At 39.7% G+C, this 22,956-nt stretch overlaps 2 protein-coding genes across 4 annotated transcripts in view; both read right to left on the bottom strand.

Moving 5' to 3' along the window:
• Window positions 1-90: 90 nt before the first annotated feature.
• Window positions 91-1,895, bottom strand: gnrh2 (gonadotropin-releasing hormone 2). 2 transcript variants are annotated; one of them, XM_004545260.2, is made up of 4 exons: window positions 1,563-1,895; window positions 837-982; window positions 648-731; window positions 91-386 (listed from the first exon to the last, which is right to left on the bottom strand). In XM_004545260.2, the coding sequence occupies exons 2-4, from the start codon at window positions 969-971 to the stop codon at window positions 348-350; spliced, it is 258 nt and encodes an 85-aa protein (XP_004545317.1). In that variant the 5' UTR covers window positions 972-982; window positions 1,563-1,895; the 3' UTR covers window positions 91-347. The 2 variants fall into 2 exon arrangements, with proteins under 2 accessions (XP_004545317.1, XP_076739961.1); XM_076883846.1 differs by lacking the exon at window positions 1,563-1,895 and having other exon boundaries at window positions 837-1,138.
• A 1,307-nt stretch (window positions 1,896-3,202) lies between these two features.
• ptpra (protein tyrosine phosphatase receptor type A) overlaps window positions 3,203-22,956 on the bottom strand; it is a 31,180-nt gene continuing 11,426 nt past the window's right edge. The window contains exons 2-22 of one of the 2 annotated variants that reach the window (XM_004545261.5): window positions 20,968-21,013; window positions 20,628-20,709; window positions 20,142-20,543; window positions 13,900-13,999; window positions 13,634-13,707; window positions 13,007-13,143; window positions 12,108-12,198; window positions 11,905-11,981; window positions 11,765-11,801; window positions 11,563-11,660; window positions 11,109-11,228; window positions 10,757-10,923; window positions 10,526-10,661; window positions 10,208-10,357; window positions 9,968-10,061; window positions 9,729-9,805; window positions 9,417-9,551; window positions 8,236-8,361; window positions 7,974-8,125; window positions 7,469-7,604; window positions 3,203-6,893 (exon numbers count right to left, since the gene is read on the bottom strand). In XM_004545261.5, coding sequence (XP_004545318.3) covers window positions 6,819-6,893; window positions 7,469-7,604; window positions 7,974-8,125; window positions 8,236-8,361; window positions 9,417-9,551; window positions 9,729-9,805; window positions 9,968-10,061; window positions 10,208-10,357; window positions 10,526-10,661; window positions 10,757-10,923; window positions 11,109-11,228; window positions 11,563-11,660; window positions 11,765-11,801; window positions 11,905-11,981; window positions 12,108-12,198; window positions 13,007-13,143; window positions 13,634-13,707; window positions 13,900-13,999; window positions 20,142-20,543; window positions 20,628-20,709; window positions 20,968-20,988 — 2,487 coding nt within the window. In that variant the 5' untranslated portion in view covers window positions 20,989-21,013 and the 3' untranslated portion in view covers window positions 3,203-6,818. The remainder of the gene's footprint in view (window positions 6,894-7,468; window positions 7,605-7,973; window positions 8,126-8,235; window positions 8,362-9,416; window positions 9,552-9,728; window positions 9,806-9,967; window positions 10,062-10,207; window positions 10,358-10,525; window positions 10,662-10,756; window positions 10,924-11,108; window positions 11,229-11,562; window positions 11,661-11,764; window positions 11,802-11,904; window positions 11,982-12,107; window positions 12,199-13,006; window positions 13,144-13,633; window positions 13,708-13,899; window positions 14,000-20,141; window positions 20,544-20,627; window positions 20,710-20,967; window positions 21,014-22,956) is intronic. The other variant, XM_004545262.5, reaches the window with a different exon arrangement.

Genomic DNA, 22,956 nt, shown 5'->3' with positions numbered 1-22,956 from the left:
TATCTAAAATCACGACTCTGCGCATGCACAGCAGGACCCGGATCCTTAGTATGTAAATGGAACTGATTCATATTTATGTATTTGCTACTTTTTTATCATCTAAGAAATCAGTGTTTTCTCTCTATGCCTTATATTCATATCATTAGCTGCACCAAAAATGAAGAAAAAAAAACAAGTTAATATCAAAATAGATATTTTATTCTGGGACATCATTTTCACATCGAAAAAAACAAGACAAATTTACTGACAAACATTACAAACAGCAAGGCCAGATGATCACAAAATCACGTCAAGGCAGAAATACAAAGGAAGTGGGTTACTATAGAAAAGCCGTCTCTGGAAAGATGTCACTTTCTCTTCTGAAGCTCTCTGGCTAAGGCATCCAGCTGTGGAAAGAATTTAGTATGGCATTAGACTAATACACAGAAATCAATACAGGCTACACACAGATATGCACACTATGGCTGGATAAGCACAACTTCACTAATATGTGTATGTCAGTCAAGAATTTTCAGTCAATGTCAGTCAGATTTCAGAGTAGACAAAATCTCATGATCATATGATCATAAGAAATATACTGATGGCAAGACATTGTGATTCAAGTACCATTAAACATGCTACTGTTCATCTCTGCTTTTCTCACTTACAAGAATGTTTCTCAGGATACTCCTCCTCTGGGGTCTCAGGTAGCTGCATTCCCCTGCTTCACACAGCTTAATCTCCTCTGAAATCTAAGAAGCAAAACAGATTGAGGTTAAGGGATAAAGGGTATCTTCATTCTCAACAGAAACTACTCAGTGATTGGTTAAATTATTCACACAAACACTTATCCCAACCTCTGATGTGCCAAAGGAGTCCAGCTCCCTTTTTCCTCCAGGATACCAACCATGGGACCAGTGCTGGGCAAAGGACAGCTGAGCCCCCACACAGAGAAGCAGCCCCAAGAGCAAAGCCAGTCGAGACACACACATGATATTCCCACCTAGAAGAATGGACATAGAGTTAGTTTGAAAAATATTTGAAGAACACATTCTTTATTGAGAATTTCCTGCAATAAAAGCTAAAAAGAAAAGTGTTGTTAGCTGCAATAAAGTTAATTTTAAGATCTGAGCTAAAACATTTCAGTGCAAACTTGCTATATTATTATGGATGCTGGCTATCATTTCAGGCGAACATCCAAATTTTTCACTGCATTTGGAAAACTTTTACATAACATCACTTTAAGCCAGGGGTGTCAAACGTAAGACCCGCAGACCAGAATCAGCCCTGCAAAGACTCCAATCGCGGCCCACTGGATGGCTCTGGAAAACGTGAAGGAACACATACATTTTTGAACTTTTTACTGCATTTTCACAAATTTTACAGCTTTTCCCACTCATAAAGAAAAATGAGTTTGACATCCCTGCTTTCGGCGCTTCTATCATTTACTCAATTTTGAGTACAATATTCTAGTTGTCCTTTGTCATTCTGAAAGTAAATATTGAAAGTATCAGATCTTGAATCGAATAATAGTTTTAGATAAACTACTAAAACTGGGCAGAAATGTAGTCATTTGTCCTTACCTTAGTCTTAGATTTCACAGCTTTATCAGTCCAAGTTTCCCTCAGTGTACCTGCAGGGGTTCACTTCAAAATGTTCTTTTCCTTTGGTGGATTTAGTGCTAAAATCAGCTTGCGGTACAACCGAGGTGTTTTACTGAAGAGATTCTCTGCTCCCTCTTTCTTCCCCTCAATATATAGACCAATCCCCCAGCACACATCATTGTCTTCCTTATTCTTCCCCGCCCATTTTTGACCCCTTTGACTCCCTCTTCTTCTAAGGGGTCAAATGAATCATCCATGGGGACGAGACGTACATGCGGTCCGACCAATTCCAATTATCATCTGTAAACAGCACTGACACCCATCTATACCACCAATATCCTCTTCTACACTATGTCAATTTAAATAAGACATTCAAGTCATTATTAGTGAGATCCATCATCATTCTGTCACAGTCAGTGCTCATTGAGGATAAACCTTATACACGGTCAGCTTGCTTTCATTACTGGCTCTCAACAGGGAGGGCCTTTTAAGTAAGAATGCTTAGCCATACAATGTCTGAAGCTTCAATTTCCTACTTTTTACACCAGTATTGACCACAATGAACCACCACACGTTTTCTCTCTGACCTTGCTGACACCTCAGGGGGATCTGATAGGAAGAGGAACAAATACACTGGATTCCTGACCAATCCACAGGTGACATTATTGTCAATTAGAGGAGAAAAGGTATTTATGTTTCAGTTCACACCCAGGAAGTGACTGCATATGTTGCTACAGATGTAACATAACTCATTAGACATAATCAGTCAGTGGTAGATGCTACAACAGGCCAAGCTGACCATTAATAAAATCAGTACATTTTGATGTAAAAATTTAACCTTAATGGCCAATTCGTTTTCCCATTGCCTTATTCATCAAATACTATAATTAACTTAGAGGGCTAAGTTTGGTCATTATTAATGTATTTTTTTCACCCTACGAAGCAGAAATGAAACCATTTTCACTAAAGGTATTTCCTTTACATATTTGTGTGTATTATTGTAGGGTTCTTGCAATATGAGGCAACTGATATGAGGTGGCTGATGTGATTATATATATATAAATAAAATTGAATCTCATGTTGGCGCGTAAGTGAAACTAGCCCCGTTTAAAAATGGATATCTGCAGATTAGGCTCGACAGTGAAAGGTTTGTTGCTAAACATCCAGTTCTTTCAGTAGGTGTTGCAGACTTTGTGTTAACATTTTGACTTAAAGCTGCCTCTTAAATCACAGCATTTTTCAGCTCTTGATATAAAATTAGGAATTTCTTGTCAGTGTCAATAAAAATAAATACTGTACCCATCACACCGAGTAATATTAGGGTTAAGGGTTAACTCAGTACTAACACTACCAAAAATAGTCGCTTTCCATTCTTTATACCTTTCAATACTTCAACAACACCAGTGAATGAATGGTGCAAAGGGTTCGATATTGACTGGAAATCTTTCAAGAGCAGGAGTGCCTGATCCTTAAGGTAACCACAACCCATAGTCAATTATTTGGCACCACAGCACCAGCATTAGTTATTGAGAGGTGAGCTGTACATGTGCGTCAGATCATCGTGACTTTAAAGAAGCAGAGAAAACGTGGACGCACAAATTGTACTTAGAGATGGGATGTATGCTGACAAGAGGTTAAAATCTCAAGCACTTTATTAGGTTTGAACAGTATCTTGCTTAGAAAGGCCATTTGGCATTATATAATTATATATAATTTTATCATATATAATTATATATACATATATTCAAATGTTGAATAACAAAAAAAACACAAGAAACAAACTTAGGCAAAATAAAAAATAGGATTTGCTTAAGACAATCATACCAAATTAAAAAATGGCCGAAACACATCTGTAATACATTTGAAAATGGTCCCGATACAGTTCAATATACATCTTTAAAAAAAAAATTACAGGAGGGAATAGAAAATAAAATAAGCAAGGCAGCAGACAGGAATGAATTATAAATAACCTTACATTATGTACAAAAGCGGAGAGGGTGTTGACCACTGGGAGGAATGGTTCAAGAGGGAAAGTGAAGGATAAAAAGGAAGCAACAAGTGAGCGGAGATGAATAGGAGACAAAGAGAAGGTGATGAGAAGAGAAAAGTTGGGCAACAGTTTTCTGCTGTCTCCCTTTCTAGAAATGGAGACCGTGGATTGAGTTTCATAAGGGCATTCAAAACGCTCCAGTGGGGGAAAACTCCTGGAATAAAGGGATAAAACAAGGGTAACTGGTTTCCCTTGGTGGTAAAGGATGCAAATCCTATTTCTGTGTTTTAGTTCTACATTCGGGGTACCAACACTTGATTACTAGTCATGGATCCCACGTTCAGCTGATATGGAATGAAATTAAAATACTATGCATTTGAAAAAAAATAAAATAAAGGTGTCAATGTTAGTTTGATGTACACAAGCACGAAATCCACAAATATACAACTACAGGGAATGTGAAAGAATAACTGACCCACACTTGGTTCTGGCTCCCTCAATTTGTCACACAAAAAGGATTTGTCATTGGTCAACAGGTGAAACATGAGGAAATGCATGCGAGTTAAGAAAACTCCAGGGATGATTCATTTGTTTTGAAAACCTACCCGTGAGGCACTTCATCAGTTCACTTATAATAACAAAATTAACAAAATATTGGGTCTCACAGTTTGGCACAGTGTCATGTTTTGTGGTCAAATTGCAGTGAGACATGATCACATGATTGAAACGTGCACAACAAACCCCTGTAATTTAAGAACAGACAGTAACGCTAAGCATCCCCTCTTCTATAACCTGATGAAACACCCAGTGAGTGTCAATGTAAATAAATGAAAAACATAATGGAACCTAACCAATCGTGTTAGCACTTGTGATGCTTTGGAACAAAAAGACCTGAAATGAAGAACATGACCCACTCACAGCCAACAGTGATTTGAGTGACTGGTCAGCTTAGCTGTCCGCTACTTTTAAGTAATCAGCCTAGGGCTTTGAGACCTGAAAACCCTTCAACAGATCAAACACAGTATAGTCACCATATTGTAAAAATCAAGGCCATATCTTTTTGACCTTAGCTCTCATTTGGTTCTGTACTTTTTAAGGGCTTTACATTTGGTGCAAAGAGTGCATAAGTGTTCAAACAATCAACATTGATGCGATCAACCCTTCTCAAAATTTATTATTTTTAAAAACGATATAGCCACTATCAGTTTGACACACTTGATTGTGCTCCTTCTTTTAATAAAATAAATTAAATAAAGGAGTGCTAATGTAATGTAGATTATACACAAGTATGGGTCTGTTTACAGTTAAAAGCTACAATAAGAAACACTGAACTAGCTGGAAAATTCTAAAAGAAGGAGAAAAAAAAAGATTACATTTTTTATTACAGTCTTTTAAAATCCAGCTGTGGGATCATATCTGAATACCCTGACTTTGGTGGAAGCCAGTACCACTTGAAGGTGACACAGCTGCAGAGATCAACTCAAGTTGAATATGTTCAATTTGTAAATTTAAACATCCTGGCATCAGTCATTTCCTGAGCGGACTGACCTAAAACCCTGCGGTTAACAGACATCATTTATCTTTTATTACAATCAAAAAAGGGCATGGCCTCAATGTTGACCTTGGATTAAATAAAAACACTGTAGTTCAAGTCTGAGCGCCATCCTACGACATTCATTTAAAAAAAGCATTGCATGGCACATTTCCTCTTTTAAAGTAACAACAAATCCATTTTTGAGAGAAATTGTTAGCAACAGCATTCGAGTAAAAGAAAACATTCCTCAGTTATCAATATTCATGATGGGAATTAAAAAGGCATCGCTCTGAAGGAGTGACAGCGCAGTCTCGTGACCCGACGCCAAATATTTAAAAAAGAAAAGGAGGAAAAAAAGACAGTAAATCCCAGCAGGCTCAAAGGAAAACTATAAACCCAGACAGAAAGGAAATACAGTCTACAAAATTTAAAAAAAAAATACTGAAGTGCTTATGTAAACAAAACAAATGCTGGGTATTGTTGATTTGTATGATGCAATAATGAGTTACTGTTTATGATTTGGCTCGCCAACATCATCAACATTACTGCTGATACCGTAACAGACCCTAGAACGTCATATAAGCCTTAATAAAACTACATGTCTTGAGTGTACGGGGCATATAAAATCTCAATGTTTTAATTAGTGATCCTTGGATAGCTCAAAAGTTTTGCTGTTCTGAACGTCTAAAGATGAAAGTCTCCAGACTCCAGAGCTACATACCCGACTAAGTGAAGGACTTTGGCACTTTGCAGACACGAGAAAGCGATGTGGAACCACGCCACAGCGCTCTCTGCCAGCTTGTGCTCCAGTTCAAACACACACAGACGCTCAAAGAATAATTAGCGGCTCCTGGTATTTAGGGTGTACGTTTACACATATTAAAACCTGAGACTATGAGCTACATCAGAGATTCCGATCTCCAGTAATGAGCTACCTCTGAACCCCTGAAACCTAACAGAGAGAAACTGTAACTGGCTTGGAAAGCTGTTTTTTTTTTTTTTGCCAAATCGAGGCAACCGACCCAATGTAGAGAAAAACTGCTTGTGTGAATGTCTGAGGAGTGAAAAACAGTTCAGGGTCTGTGGGTGAATGTAGAAACTTCTGCTACCACACAAAGTTGCTACAGTGTGGCTCGGGCAAAGTTTAAAATGTTTTAGGTCTCTGTCCCCAAGGTGTTTACAAAAAATAAAAACAAATGGTTGTTGTACATTAGCCACCAAAGCATTAGATTTATAGTCATATATATTTATATATTTATACCAATAAAATACATTACAGGTGCCACCCTAAAATGCAGCCAAACTCAAAACTGTGTCTAAAACCATAATAATAAAATGCAACACAGTTAGGTATATATATACATATTGGGGAGGGGGGGTGAAGATGGAAAGCAAAATAGGGGTGAAGGGCTGTATTAACATCATTACAAAATATTCAAGAAGGCATCTCAGTTTTTTTCTCTGTCCAGCTGCACTGCCCTGTTCTGTCCTTTGGGAGGAGACCTCTTTTCCCTTTTCCTCCGGGCAGTTCAATCCCATCCACAGATCAAGCTGTGATGAGTTTTTTGTTGTTGTTTTTTCAAAGATCCATCAGATGGGGATACGCAGCTCTCTGCATGGCAACATACTGAATGTGTGTGCTCTGGAGCGTGTATATGCTTTTATGAAGTGCATGTGGATATCTATTCATCCATTCATCAATGGCAGGTCCCTACTTGAAGTTGGCATAGTCAGAAAAAGCATCAATGTATTCTTGAACCACTTTGTAGCAGAACTCGTACTGCTCCTGCAAAGGGGAGAGAGAAAAAAAAAACAGCTACATCAGCTGGAGCTATCAATCTGTGACAGTTCAGTCACTGAAGTCATCGAGCCCACAATCTGAGAGGCACTGCGTACTCTCAGGCTAGCAGCTTGTCAATCAACCTGCTTTATCTCCCTTTTTGACTCTTGAAAATACTGACTTAGTTTTTACAGATGTCACAGAGCAAGAGAGCCAAGGGTCCCTTTTCTCATAGACCTCTACAGGACAACGGAGGCACTGGTCAATAGAAAGAATGTGGGTTTAATACTCTTCCACATTAGCTTCAGTTTTCAGACCCAGAAGCTACATACGCCCCTTTTCTACTAGGAACTGCAGTATTACCCACTCAGCTTGACTCGACTCAGTTTTTAGGGTTTTCCATTAAGCGTCTACAGCCAGCTGAGTCTGAACATTTGAAACACCTAAACAAGATCAATAAGAGCATCTTTCAAGGAAGTCAGTGTGATGAAAGCAAACTCTCCTCGTCAAAGACAAACTTGCTGCATAATGGGGCATTATAATAAATGAAAAGTTCAAGTTCAAGTGTAATAAGTCCTTACCAGTGTCTGCACCATGTGGGGTCTCTGCAGTCTGAGGCTCTTCACTGTCTGGAAGACATCCAGGATCCCTTCTGCTTTCACCCGCTCCAGAACTGTACTCAATGCACAGAAAGTCCCCGTCCGGCCAGCACCAGCACTGTAAACACAAACACAGCCAAAAATGCAAACCTCAGTATGCACGCTGGAGTCCGAGCCTGCAGAAATAACACATGCAAATAACATTTGTTTTGAGCGTACTTGCTAGAAACAAAAAAAGGGTAGGAACTGATCTGGGAGCAGTTAAAATATCATAAGGAAGAAGAGAACAATTAGTCTGAGCTGTTTTTTCCTGTGGTTTGTTTAGAGGAACAGTTTTCCAGCACCTACAATTGCAGGGCAGTTTAGAAGTGTACAACAGAAAAAAATGTAATTATATTAATGTTACGCATTTATCTCCGTAAATTTTGTTAGACTGGCACATACAAATTCAAAGGTTAGGGGTTTGTGTGTGTCTGTATTTTCTTACCTGCAGTGCACAGTGATTGGGTGGTTGCCAGATTGCTGCTGTTGTCTCTGCACTGCAGCAATTAAGTTGATCATGCCTTTACCATCAGTGGGGATGCCCACCTCTGGCCAGCCATGGAAATGGAATTGACGCACTACTCGAGTCTTGTTCTCCTGGAAAGATGGATGATAAAACAGATAATAAACAGATAATGTGTTTGTTCCATGTTAGAACTGCTCGGTTGTTTTATAGTATTTCATCATTTCATTGAGCCCTTTATTACCCTGGTGTTGGTGACCAAGAGGTCACGCACTGTGTAACTCTCGTTCTCTTCCTCTCTTTTAAGCTCAATTGTGATGTCTCCATGGGTCACTGCTGAATCACTGGGCCAATACTGAGCACATTTCTCCTATAGGACACAGGACATGGAAAAAAGTCAAATAAAGGTTGATGACATGTTAGAAGTCATAAAATACCAAGCAGATTTAAAATGTCAGACACATCTGAAATATATGCTAATTTTTATATTGTATATGTAGTACTTTAGTACTGCATCCATCTACTTGGAACACAGAGAGAACCTTTATTACACATTAATTACAAAAACTAAGGGAAAAAAATGAAACTGAACTGGTAACGCTGGAATCTTTATTTCTAATTCTGGCCTTTAAAAAGGGATTTACCGTTACTGTTGAGCTTTCCAAAAAAAAAAAAAAAAAAAAAAGTTGCTTTTACTTGCTGGGAATAATTTATAGTGCAGTTAATAGAGATTCATGATAAAAACATGTCCACTGGCAAAATAACAGTTCTGCACATGTACTGCAATTTGTACAATGCAAGCCAGATGCACACATGCAGAAACACACCGTTTCACTTCACAATTCACCCCAGAATGCTCCGGTTTAAGATGTTTCTAATATCAAAGTAGTACAGTTATAGGTATCACTGAATTGAACAGTACATGTAAGATTTTATTTCCCAACAAATCGAGCGTTTAATGGAGATAAAACAGTTGACTGAAGTTGCCAGCCTGTCATATGTAATGTAATTAAAAGTGACCAGTGATAAGAGGGTCATTTCCTCACTTCCTATTCGCCACTGAACTGTCAAAATCCAGTTGATTCACAGTAGAAGAAATGATCTTTGAAAACGGAGACACCAGTGAGAGCGTGCACTCAAACTCTCGCACTCTCAGTTGCTGCTTTTTTAGCTTGCTGTGTAGTTTTGTGTTGTTTGTGCATAAGGCTTTATACTGTGAGAGAGACAGTCAACAGCAGTATGTGTGTGACATAATATTTGCTAGTGTCTCACAAGAGAAATGTGACGCCACAAGTAATACATTATACAAGACTGGTAGCATCCAGTTGGAATCAGTCCCGATATCAATATTCTATCTTTACCAGTTACTGATTCGGTATCTAATACCAGATCAATAACTGCACACACACAGACACACACAGAGACCTGGCCTCTCTCCTCCAGCTCAGTGAGCATGACTATGGAGCAGCTTCTCCACTCCCAGATCATCCTCCAGAAGTCCTCTATAGTGTGTTGCAGGGGCCCCTGGCTCGCCATATAAGCATCCTTCTGACGATAGCCCTGTTACCACAAGGAGGAAAGAGACAGGAGTGATGTCCACGGAGAAAAAGTTTAATGATGCAAAAAAAGAGAGAGAACAAGAGCGGAGGGAAAAAGGTAGATGTAAAAAAAAACGATCGATTGCACGCATTAATGAAATGAAATGCTCCACTCTAATCCGGACACTGTTACACTCACATCAATGAAGGAAGCATTGACATAGTCGGTGTTCTCCTCTCCTCGTTTGACTGGAATGATCACTCTGTTGAACTCGTCTGTTAGAATAAAGGAGAAGCATTTCTCTTGATTAATGGAAAAAGCTTTAAGCGTTTGCACAGGAGCATATGCATTAATAAATACGCTGTTTTTATGCATTACTAATTCATATAGGCGCCAAATAAAAACCCACACCGCACAACTAAAATAGCTCGACTCACATGGAATGATCTGCAGAACTCTGTTCTTCTTCATGTTGACAGGAAGGTTGCCCGTTCTCATCTTGTCATTTTGAATCTTGATGGATGTCAGTTTCTAGAAATTACAAGATAACAAGCAAAAGTTTAAATTACTTCGAACTTCACAATATTACTAGTAGGAACCTCAATTGATACAAAATAATGCAAAAAGGAGGGGAGTAACAGAGAATAATTTGTCTACGGAAGAACACATAAGCAGACCTTAAATTCAGCCTCCAGACCACTGCAGCCAGCTCCAGGTGAGGGCGCATAGAGTTTGGCCAAGTGGGATTCCAGTGAGGTCACCTCTAACTCTGTGTCTCCGTACAGATAGTGCTCTAACAGCGCTTGGAAGATAAAAACGTACTGCATCTGTGGGAGAGAGTGATGATTGTGCAGAGCAAGACGGAATAAAAGGAAATCGTGAATAAATGACTCCGATACAGAGTTTTGATAATTCAGTAGTTAGTGTCTAGGTTTTTGCTTCTGCATTATAATCATGAATCTACCGTTGGTGCTTTGTGTTGATACTCCACTTACATCTGTCTGAACCATTTGACAGCGTTGGGCTCTTATCCTGGTGACAAAGCCAAACACGTCCACCTTCTTTTCCGCGATCATCATGTCCAACATGGCATCGATCACAATAAAGGTACCAGTCCTCCCCACACCCGCACTGACAGAAGGAAACATGATCTTGTGAATTGCAAGTAGTGTGCAGAGAAATACATAACAAAAACACAGTGGGCGGCGTGAAGCACACCTACTTACCTGCAGTGAACAACAATGGGCCCAGCATACTGGGGGTTGCAGGCCTTGACCTTCTTTAGGAACTTGAGCATTCCAATAGGGGTGAAGGGCACCCCGAAGTCTGGCCAGCTGGTGAAATGGAACTGGGTGATGAGGCGCTGAGGCTTCTTCCCAGAAACATCTCCTACCTGAGACACAAACAACACACACCATAAAGTAAACCAGAATATATAAAAAAAAAAAAAACACACAACAAATTTCACAGTATGTACAGAACAGACTTTACACTGATAAACCAGGCATGGAAACTTATTCTGATAATAAACTTCAAAACAATGAGTAAAGCTCAACAGTTAAAGGACAAGCATGGTACCTGTTGGATGCAGAACTTGCGGATGGTGTAATCCACTAGAACCATTGTGTCTTCTACAGACACCCGAATGTTCCCATATGTCCAGCAGCCCTGGTCCGGCCAGTACTGAGCACACTTACACTAAAAAATACAGAGTGATTCGAGACAAAGCACATGCGTAAAGAAGTGCATGTAATGAAACACTCAGGTATTACAGTATTGCTGTAGGATTAACAGAACAAGTACAGTAGAGAAAACAAAGACAGGTTAAGTCATGCTGTGAAGGTCTTTGCATAAGGACTCATACAAGGGGGGCTTTAAAGGAGCACTCAATTTACCATCTTAACTATATTATGAATGTGGATACAAATGCAATCGTTCATATGTTAAAAAGCTGTTATAACATCACATAAATCAAATTAGCTCAAAAGAAGCGTCATCATCATCATCATCATCATGTGTCCAGCTCTCTCACCTCTTTTCTCTCCTTCAGATTGGTCACCATGACTATTGTGACTGTGTTCTGCTCCCAGATCATACGCCAGAAGTCATTTACAGTTTCCTCCTTTGGCCCTGAGAGATTGAGACAGATGAAGCAATCAAGAAGCACAATCAGGTTTATTATTAGCGAACGACGGCACAGTTTGTTTCTGCCTGACTGCAACTGCCAGCCTCACCTTGAGCTGCAATAAACTTGTTCTTCTCTTGGTAACCCTGCAGAAGTAAAAGGCCGCGAGGACACATTAGCATGACACTGAATAAAATGTGATCGGTAAAAAGCAGAACTGTGGAAAAGAAGCTCAATGTATATACAAACATTTATAAATGAGGCATTAATAAAGTCAGAGTCTGGGACTCCCTCCAGAGATGAGAGATGCACCCTGGAGTGATCATCTGGGAGAGAAAGAATGACGCATGTTAATTCCACCTCAGTTTAATTGTGACTTTTTTCTTTTTGAAACTACGAGATCTGTTTTTTGTGTCAGTCAGTATCAGTCTGAGAGACGAGGTTTCACTTACATGGAAGGATATTCACATATCTGTTCTTTTCTTTATTCTCTTCCTTAGAGGCAGCGTCACACGTTGCCTGAATGGGGCAGACTGGCAGTGCCTAAAACAGGAGAAGAACAGACATATTTATAGACAGCAGAGATTTGCATCAGTGTGACCATAAAGATAATTTCCTGCTCTTTTTGCCAACTGAACCTAATGCACATCACAAACTCATTTAGTGTGACTGCACAGTATGGTCTGTGCATTGATCAGGATTCATCCTTATTTATTCACCACAGTTTAGCTGCCTACTTTATTTTAAAACACTTTTAAAAACCTATTTGTTGTCACTTAATTTCAGGTCTAGTTGAACAAAGTATCCTGGCTTTTATAATGCAAACAGTCTTATTTGCTTCTTTTATTTGGTTATAGTGTATGCTTATTTTTGATTTAGTGACTGTTATGTATAGTCTATACCTAATATAAACTGTACAGCATGTTGGTCAGCTGAGCTTGTTTAAAATGTGCTTTAGAAATAAACTCTCATTTTGTGCAAACAGGGTTAACTATTTAAGCCAGTGGCTCCTTAACCTTTTCTCTTCAACATTTCTTCTTCATGAAATGGAATCATCAGCCTTACATTTGTACTGCTACCACGTGGAGTGACTAACACGGCTCCTTACCCTTTAATCCATTACTTTTCCTACATTAAATGTAATTATGTAACAACTGAGTCTCATGTGGCTCTAAATTTACTGGAGACTGTGCCTCCAGAATTAGCCAAGTCTAAATATGACTTTTGAACTGTTACTTGTCCTTTAATACAAATATCTATACTTTTTCATTTAAAGTTTTTCATTCTGATTTACTAATTAAACCAACAGAGTTGCATGCTATCAAAGAGTGCTTGCTTGAGTGTGCCATACATTAAACTCCTCTCTGAAGAGCTTGTTGTCATCAGCCATGCGACGGTTCATTTCTTCCTCCAGCTTGTCCACGGGAAGCGGCGGGTACTTCCTGTTTGTACTGGGTGAGCGGGCCAATAGCGGCACACTCTGGAGTTCTGTAGCAATGAGTAGGAAGGGAGGAGGCAGGAGCGAGGAGAAGGGGAAGGAACGGGAGGGGTGAGACAGGTAGAGATAAACACATGGGTAAGAGCATGAGACTAGAGATGACTTACATCATGCAACACTGACTTCATCATTCACTGTCTTTTCTTGAAACGCACAGCAGAGGGCGATGTGAGTCAGCGCTGCAACATATAGGACTAACTGCAGCTCTGCTGATTAGGTAATCACAGTGAACAAAAGCTTCCTCCAGCAGTGAGCCAGGGAAATGTTATCAGTTGGGGAAGTAAGATCAATCTAAGCTTATCGGGGAAAAAACACTGACTAACAAGTCTGGTCAACCTGGCTGTGCATGTTTGCCCAAATGACCCAAATCAAATAAGCTCAGTATTTCACCGAGATTGTTGCCGTATCTGTCAACAAATACAAAGCACACACAAACACACAGTCACCCAGAGCTGACAAGGGATGCGCGATTGCTTTTACCTGTGTCGTCTGACCTGCCATTGGTCAGTCTGAAGGAGTTCGAATGGCTCCCTGCTTGTTTGTACTTCTTAAACCTGTCGATCAACAAAGATCAAAGTGCATTTTAACACAGATACACACTCTTACTTGATCTCGCTCTCTCACAAAAACACACTACTTTTGTCTCACAGCAGAATGGCAGTCAGTCATTGCCATGGTAACAGCAGCACCTCAGGCCCTCACCACAGGTCTCCGTGTCTGACAAACATCAACTGTAGTTTACCAACCTGAGCATGTAGAGGATTATGATGATGAAAATGATGACCAGCAGGGAGGACAGGGCCACCATCACGGCTATGATCGGCATGTCCCCAGCATCTTCGTCACCTACACGAGGCACAAAGGGAAAGGGCAGAATAACCGATAAATGCACAGAATTTTAGGGGGAGGGAGTCAACACCTGATCTGATTCAGTGCTTTGGTTAGATGCCAAATTCCAAAACCATTACTAAATTATTCTCGTGTTCTGGTGGGCCATAAAAGCATGTGCTGAACTTGCTAAATGTGAATGCTGATTAGCTTAACGTCCACATTTAACAGCAGACATGTTGTGTTCTTGGTGCACAAAATGTGTAGAAGAGTAATGTTACCAACACACCAAATATAACTGATGTCAAAGAATAGGTTGAGGCACTAAAGTTCTTTCGACATTCAAAAGCTCAAAGCTGATTCACAACTTAACAGCTGGCAAATCAAACAACTGCCTTTACTGCCAGAGTTAAAAAAAAAAAAGAAAAAAGGAAAGCACAATCACGAGCAAATCCAAAATTTGTTGTATGTAAAGAATAAACACAATAGCACGTTGTTACATGTAATACTACAGTGAAGTTCTCAGTGGTTCAGGGGGAAATTAGGCTAACTCATAAGAGAGCAGAATAGCTAATGCCCCCTTGTTTATAGAGGGTGACAATCTTTATATCTACAAAAACAAGCAAGGACATTTTCACAGGACTCTATGCTGTCCAGCAGTGAGCAGCCAGGAGCTGCTAATTAAAAGCGCTTTATTAACTGATCATCAGCAAGTGTGACCAACTATATATAAGCAGAACATCTGACAGTTTGTTGGTCTGAAGCCACAATCTTCTCAGAAATAGATGTCTAATAAGCAGAGACCTTGCAAAAAAACCCCAAGAGCTACATCTCAGACTCTACTCGAGCCTCAATTAGCATGTTAAATGTTAAAGTTCATGACAACGCAAACAGAAAAAGAGTGAACCAGTACAGTTTGTTTGGAAAGGCTGCCAGGAGAAAGCCTCTTCTCTTTAAAAAGAACACGGCAGCACAGCTTAGCTTTGTAAAGTTGAATCTGAACAAACCACAAGACTCCTGGAACAATTTCCTTTGGAGAGATGACACTAAAGCCGAGATATTTGGTCATAGTGCAATGTTTGGACAAACAGGTTAATCAGCATTAACACCTAACAGCATAACTGTCAAGCACAGCAGTGGAGGGGTGAGGATTTGGACTTGTTTTGCAGCCACAGGACTATGAGCACCTTGCAGTCACTAAGTGAACCATGAACTCCTGTATAAGTATTCTGGAGTCAAATGTGAGGCCCTCTAACTGACAGCTAAAGCAGGTCCTCCTCTGTTGTCTGCCAACAGTGAGCTCGGACTCTTTCAACATCATCCTGCACTTTTCCCTTCCAGAATGGCCGTCCATGTTAATATTTCATTGCATGGCTTTAAGAAGGAAAAAGCCACAAATGGAGAGAGCAACAGGCTGTCCCTTAAGAATAAGCAGAAATCACAGTTTAACTGTGAAGGTCAAAAACTGGTTACACCCAAGATGACAGCACACACAGGATGATGGTATAAAACACTGAAACTTTAAAGAGGTTTGCTGTGAATTCAATCTGAATTATTAAGAGCAAATTTTAAGCACTTTTTACATATCAAGTCTCTACAAGCCTCTATCCTGCTGTGATGTTCGTGACTAGCAGGAAAGGATTGCAGTCACATTGCCAAGTTACCTGTTCTTCGTGATGTTACTGGGCTGTTACTTGACATTTTGTATACGTCACCACCATGTGCAAAAGTTACTATTTGAAGACCCTGTGGTCTTCTGGTGACCTTTCACTGCCACAGTTGGAACAAAAGACATGAGATTTGCCCTAACAACAAGGGTCGTTTGGTGTGCAAATAATGGCTGCCGTTTGTGTGTCGATGACTCGGCAGTAAGACACGTTAGGGCCAAACAAAAGGAGAGGATTTTCTAGAAACCTGCACTGTGGTGATCACAATGGAAAGACAACGTCAGCTCTTCTGCGGGCTAAATTCAAGAAAGTTCTCAACATTGCAGACAAACTATGCTGCAAAGAATGCATCATTTGACTTCTAGCTCTGTACACACTTTCTGGGAGAAGTATTTTGGAACGACGCCCAGTTGTGTTGCTTATTCCTCGCACAATTCCCAGGACTTTTCAGTGTTCCCCTTCGGACAATGTCTACATTGAACAGAACAAGAGCACAACAGGCTGTGAGTATCATGTGGAACTGACACAGCCTTGACGGATCTAATGCCATTTACAACTGCTTGCAACTTTCCACACAAAGCTCACAGACGGCCAGAGATAGACAATAGAGCAATTACATAACACCTGTAAACCCATGATGATTATGTCAGACATGCCCTATAGTGCTGTGTAGCCACATTTACATTGACCAGGACTTAAGGTAGATAGCTTGATGTGTATTGGAACCCCTATTGGAACATCTACAAACACATCAGGTATGTGTTGTTGTACCAAAAAAATCAATTAAATTAAAAAATGGTCAGCGGATGCTTTCATTATTCCATTTTTATTTCAGAGACTGGTAGGAGTGAAATTAAAAGAAGCAGACATTTTGTTATTCATTTATGAATCTAACAATTTTATGCTAAAGTAGAGATTTTCAAGTAAATTGGAAAGCACTCCCATTACCCTTCTAGCACCCTTCTACCCTTCTAGCAGTGCAGTTTTGCAAAATTAGGAGGTAATAAAAGACTTTTTTAAATACACAGAGCACCTTCTAATTCTAACTGTAAGTGATAGCTAGATGGAAAAATAAACTCAATGAACAAGAAGCCAACAGGACACAACGATCATGTTGCTACTGACAGTTTAATGCATCCAAGCCTGGTTTTAGATTAAACATCTTGTAACTGTGTGGCGCCATCGGGGTCTGTGGGCTACTCTTGGTTATGCTATTGTTGGTCAATTTTGTTGCCGTGCCGAAGACCGAAGTTATAACATACAAAAAGCTTCTTTTGTAGTGAAGTAAGCGCTTTTCTCCGGGCTTCTGATGTTTGCTTTATGTAGATGATTCTTTTTATTGCATGTTTCTCCTTGTGGTGAACTTTACTTCTCTTTGATGCAATCTTTGCCAGCGTTCAGCATTCGACTCGTGTGTAATGTCATCACATGTTTTATGGATGACTGAATGTTGCAAGTTACATATCTATAATTTTAGACTCTTCATAGGTAAATACCAAATACGTGCAATAGACTTAATTCATAGTCTAATACTACACTTCATATTCTGGAAAAAATAAATACAATCCAACCTGCTATTATTACACCATTATAATGATCTTCCAAATCAACCAGTGACGTTCGACAGTGACTGTTATACTTCTCTGTAATTTCGTAATATGAATAATTAATGTGAAAGAAAAGGTTGGTGGTCTCGTGTTTCACTTGCAGGGGTATTAGCAGGATTTTCAGCGCACAGACACGAAGCTAACACCAGAAATCTCCCAGGTTTCAGTCTGAAGCTGAACAAACATGCTGTTTATTTAACACAATAAAGGTTCTAATAAATCTCTAAGATTCTGAAGAAGAAAACTTTGTTATTATGTAAAAGTTTTTGGCAGTGAATGCGTGGATGAGTGGTCAAATGCAGGTATGTCCCGTCAGGATATTTCCAGCACTGCGACAATGGAGTCTAAAAGCAGAAAAATGTTCAACCATCTAAAATATTAAAGATTGACTCTTGACCAGAAAGCGCACTTGCTTGCTGTTTTCAGCTTCTGCTTTTTTGCACAAATAGAACACAGCTAAAGGAAAAAAACACCTTGACACTGTGTTTATAAGTAATCCATGATCTTCATTTATTCATGGAGCTGTTCTAATCTAGTGTCGCTGTCTGGTCATATCCAAATTCCCTTATCCTCTTTTGTCTTCTTTTACTCTGCTTCAGGCAGGATCTGTTCACACATAAGAATAAAAATGTGTCGTAGACAATCTGATGCCAGGCAGAAGGCTCTAACTACAGGCATGAAAGCACCAAGAGGCAATTTATTCAGAAGGGACACACTCGCATGGACCTCCATAACACCATCATGGAGCAGAAGAGCTCTCTGATCTTACCCAAACAGTTTGAATAAGGTTTTAAAGTATAACGCAGATTACACAGTCGTCACATGATGATCAGCTGATATGGTTTCTGCTTAGTAACAGATAAAGCCAAACTGATCGAGAGAATAAAATCTAATCAGAAGTGACATATTTACTAAGGTATGAACTTTTAGAATTTAATAATTTCCTACACTTCTCTTAAGACTGAACATCTGCAGTGAAGGTGAAATTATTAACTTCTTAAACACAGCTTTACTCCACAGACAGCTGTGGTTGGGAGGCTCTCATCACTGGTCAGACGAGTTCTAATTTTTCTTCTTTCAGGGCTGCGAAAGTTTTAAAATATTTTTTATAATATATATGTTACATACTATGTTTTATAGCTACACTTTCAGAGATAAGAGATTCAGATGTAGATGGAGTCTTGATGCAATCTAACTGGATTATTTTATTTATATACAGTGTTTGGATAATATGAGAAATGACTCAAGAGCAGTTTCATTTGTAATTTAAGAGGTTTGACAAAAATATTGGATTCATTGTTTAGGAATTACAATCATTTTCACAAGGACTGATTTTAATACTTAATGTGTTTTCTGTATTATTGTAGGGTCAATATAAGGTGCCTTGAGGTGACTGTTGTTGGGATTTGGTGATAAATAAATAAAATTAAATAAATATGAATTGAAAATCTTTTGCCATAACTTATTACAATTACTGAAATAAGTCAGTAACTGTCTGTCTGGAACCCACAGGACGTCACAACATTCAGTGTTCCCTCCCTTTAACTACTCTGCTGGGCCTTTACAGCAGCCACCTCCAGTTGCTGCTTGTTTGTGGGTCTTTCTGCATTCAGTTTTGTCTTCAGTAACTGAAAAGCTTGCTCTGCTGGCTTGAGATCAGCTAACTGATTTGGCCATTGAAGAATATCCCTTTTCTTTGCCTTGAGAAACCCTTGGGTTACTTTCACAGAATGCTTTGGCTCATTATCCATTTGCACTCTGAAGCAAATGGATAATGAGTACAAATGGTACAAATTAAACTTGGTTTCATGTGTCCAGAGATTTTTCCAGCACTGTGCAGGCTCTTTTAGATGTCTAATCTAGCCTTGTTGTTCTTGAGTGTAATCAGGTGTTTGCACCTTGTTGTAAACCCTCTGTTTTTCCATTCAAGTCCTCTCTTGATTGTAGAAATGATCAACAGAGGTCTCCTTCACTTGCACTGACATCTCTCTGGACCACATTCAGTTCTTGTATAAAAAGATCTGTAATTCCTAAACAGCAGTTTTGAATTGTATTTACCGTATATAGTGCCCAACAAGCACCCCAAGGTGCTTTATACTATAAGATATAGCTCCTACAATAATAGCGAGAAACCCTAACAGACCCCTATGAGCAAGATCTTGACAACAGTGGGAAGGAAAAACTCCCTTATAGCTGGAGGAACCAGCCTCAGGGAGGGGCAGCCAACTGCTGTGACCAGTTGGGGTGAGGTGGGGGAGCAGGAAAGGCACACTGTGGAAGACAGCCACTACAATCCAATTTTGATTGTTTGATTTAAAATCCTGTGGCAATGAAAAAACAACAACCCCAAAACAAAACAAACAAACAAACATGCCAACTGTGTCACTGATGGACCTAACTATAATTTATTTATTATAACATGAGAGGTTTTTTTTGTCATTTTCACCATTTTTCTCTGTTGGCTACGACAATGTATCAATCACGTGTGATCTGGGACCACCGGGCACCATCAAAAATTTTTTCTGAACTTAAAATTCATATTTATAAAAGCTCTTATATAAACCTTGATTTTAAATCCCACTAGTCTGGAATTTTGACTGACCAGCTTATTTGTTTAAGGCTTGTAAAATCGAAATCTGAAATGTTGTGTTTCTTGCCCCATCTGAGTACCTTTTAGGGAGGCCTCCTTGTACTCAGATGTCAGCACTAACCTTGACTACATTGTGCGTGTGAGTAGAGATGGGAACGATGGCGAAAACTACCATAAATTTACCTGAAAAAATAATAATCTGAAATCTTCCTTTCATCATCCTCAAACTATTTCACTATAATCTAAAAGGTTTATATGCAAGAAGAGAAAAAAACAATGATGTGTGCATCACTCACTATTAGGGGTGGATGTTGTTGTGGTTGTCGGAGTCGTTGCAGTCTCTGGAGATGTGGCTGAGGTCTCATCATCTCCTTCCGATATGCTAGGAGTAAGTGGAAGGTTGATGCTTGGTGGTGCCTGAGGGGTAGGAGGTGAAGCTAGCTGTACTGTGGGTGTTGAACTATTGAGTTCTGTGTCCTGATTACTATCTAGGCTTGTGTCTGTGGTAGCTGCTGCTTCTGCTGCTTTTGTTGTTGTCGTTGTCGTTGTCATCGTGGTTTTTGTTGTGATTGCTGCTGATGTAATGACAGCTTGGGCAAGCTTTGTGGGTGGGTGTGTAGGGTTTGATACTGGCACTCCATCCTTGAGGGAGGGTGCTGTAGATGGCTTTGTGGGTATGGTAGTAATATCTGGAGGACCTGTTGAAGAAAACAGTACGTAATTTTAACCTGTAAAAATGAGAACATAAAGGCATTTGAATTAAATGTGGAAATGGCTCATACCTGTGACAGGGGCAAGATCCTCGGCTGAGCCCCCCAGGGCTACACCAAGTAGCAGGAGCAGGGTGCACACACCCATTCTGCCCTACGTAAGTACACACACACACACACACACACACACACACACACACACACACACACACACACACACACGAGACAAAATCCTATTAGTGGAAAAAACAAAACTGAAAATGATTGATTTTTTTTTCAAAAGATAAAGGTTTGGTTGTTCTATAATCCATTATGTATTTTATAATCTTCCATCCTAATCCAACATGCTATTTGTTTGCAAAGAAAAAAAAACAAATAAAAACTTTGATGACGTGGGCTTGTGTGTGTTTACCTGAAGAAGCGTAGTTGGCATCAATCACTCATCCGCACAGCCTGGTCTGAAGAAAAAAAAAAGAAAAAAAGAACAGTTTAGAACGACAAGCAGATCCTTCCCCTCAATCATTTCCCTTCTTTTAAACTAAAAAACTGCAACATGTTTTGGTAATACTGCTTCCCCTATCATCCACCACGACATCCTGCCTCTGCTCTGCAAAGGCTGTTAAACAACCGTACGTAAACTAGTTATTTGTTTAAATTGCTATTTTTTTGTAATTCACAAACATGCTAGTTTTTTCACCTGTGCTCACTGTTTTTCATGCTTGAAGCCCCTTTCTCTGTATATACGAAGCAGCACTGAGCAGTGGAGAACTCAGCAAAGTGAAGGTAATGTTACAAACTTATTACCAAACTAAAAGTGCATTAAAATCGAATCTATGATGACAAAATGACAGGGGAGAATGACTCTTTCACATTCTCTTTGCTGCTGCTGTAAAGCTGATGGGATGAAGTGATAAAGCAGCAGTGCAGTGCTTACCACTGCCCCGTCACACAGGAAGGTTCTGGGTTTGCTCGTCAGCTGAGGCCTTTTTGTGTTAAGTTGGTGTGTTCTCTCTATGTGCCCGTGTGGGTTTTCACCGGGCATGTCTGCTTCCTTCTAGAGTCCAAAGACATGCCTGTTAGGTTAACTGGTGATTCCAAATTGGTTGTAGGTGTGGATTTGAGCATGAATGGTTGTCTGTCTCCTTGGTGATCTGTCCAGGGAGTAACCCACCTCTTGCTTGATGTCACCTGGGACAAGCTCGAAAACCCCGGGGGCATGAGCTGAAGTTAAGAAATATTTTCATTGTTATCAGAAGCTAAATCTCAGCTGTCTAAATGAATGATTCAAAGAGAGCTGCAGTTAAAATGTTTTTACAGAACACTTTCTGCAGCTCGACACGGGGATAGTTTACTCCACTGAGGACAAACACGGTTACCTGTAATATCTGAAAAACTGTATTATTAGTATGTTTATTTCAATGATACCATGTTCAGATCTGTGTACAGTTGTGTTTAAAAGAAAGCTTTCACAGCACTCTGTCTTGTCAAAAACTCAGTGCACCCTTACTGCTTCCATAGGAATAAAGAGAGTAAGTAATTCCTAATCAGATGAAGTTGATTATCTGAGGATCAATAAGCATGACCACCTTCAAAAAAGCTGATTTTGGCAGTTTAAATGACTGGCGCATTTAGAGTTGTTTTAACACAACGCTACAGTCTTCCCAAGAGTGGACGTCCCAGCAAATTCACCCCAAGGCCAGACTGAGCAGTGCAAAATTACAGGCAGAGAAACTGCAAAAAACCCAGCGCTACATCTCTGAAGCTACGGGCGGAGGTAACATTGCACATAAAAGTTTGCGTACTTGTACGAACATATGATCTTGTTTGGAAGGGTCGCCAGAAGAAAGTCGGTTCTTGCTTAAAAAGAACATTGTAGGCTTGCAAAGTTGCAAGATGTCTGGAGCAATGTCCTTTGGACAGATGAGAGCAAAAGCTGAGATGTTTGGCTATCATGCACTGTGCCACATTTGGTAAAAATCACATAACAAGTGTCAAACCGGTGGTGGAGGGGTGATCATTTGGACTTCTTTTACCTGTAAGGTTAAGCCAGAACTCCTCTGTACTTTGACAAAGTATTCTAGAGTCAAATTTGAAGTTACCCGACTCAAAATTGGGCCGTGCAACAGGACTATGATCCCAAACACAGCAGCAAATCTCTGACAGAATAACAGAAAAAGAAAAAAATCAGTGTTGCAATGGCTCAGTCAAAGCCTACACGTTAAAAGAGTTGCGCATAAACAAAAGCTCACAAACCTCAATGAACTGAAGCAACACTGTAAAGACGAATGGACCAAAACTCCCCCGCAACAATGTGAGAAACCGATAACATCACACAGAAAATGATTACATCAAGCTGTTACTGCTGGTTCTACAAGTTATTGAATCATAGGGTGGAGTGGAC

This window comes from Maylandia zebra, linkage group LG5, assembly GCF_041146795.1.
Source record: "Maylandia zebra isolate NMK-2024a linkage group LG5, Mzebra_GT3a, whole genome shotgun sequence".
In the NCBI taxonomy this organism is placed as follows: domain Eukaryota; kingdom Metazoa; phylum Chordata; class Actinopteri; order Cichliformes; family Cichlidae; genus Maylandia; species Maylandia zebra.
Note: the sequence above shows the minus strand (reverse complement) of the source record. Positions and strands in the feature narration are given on the sequence as shown.

Coding starts and splice junctions, on each gene's coding strand:
- gnrh2 (XM_076883846.1), bottom strand. CDS start 1,031: ATGTGTTCTTCAAATATTTTTCAAACTAACTCTATGTCCATTCTTCTA. Junction 732..836: donor ACTCCTTTGGCACATCAGAG/GTTGGGATAAGT, acceptor TTTGCTTCTTAG/ATTTCAGAGGAGATTAAGCT. Junction 387..647: donor GTATCCTGAGAAACATTCTT/GTAAGTGAGAAA, acceptor TTCTTTCCACAG/CTGGATGCCTTAGCCAGAGA.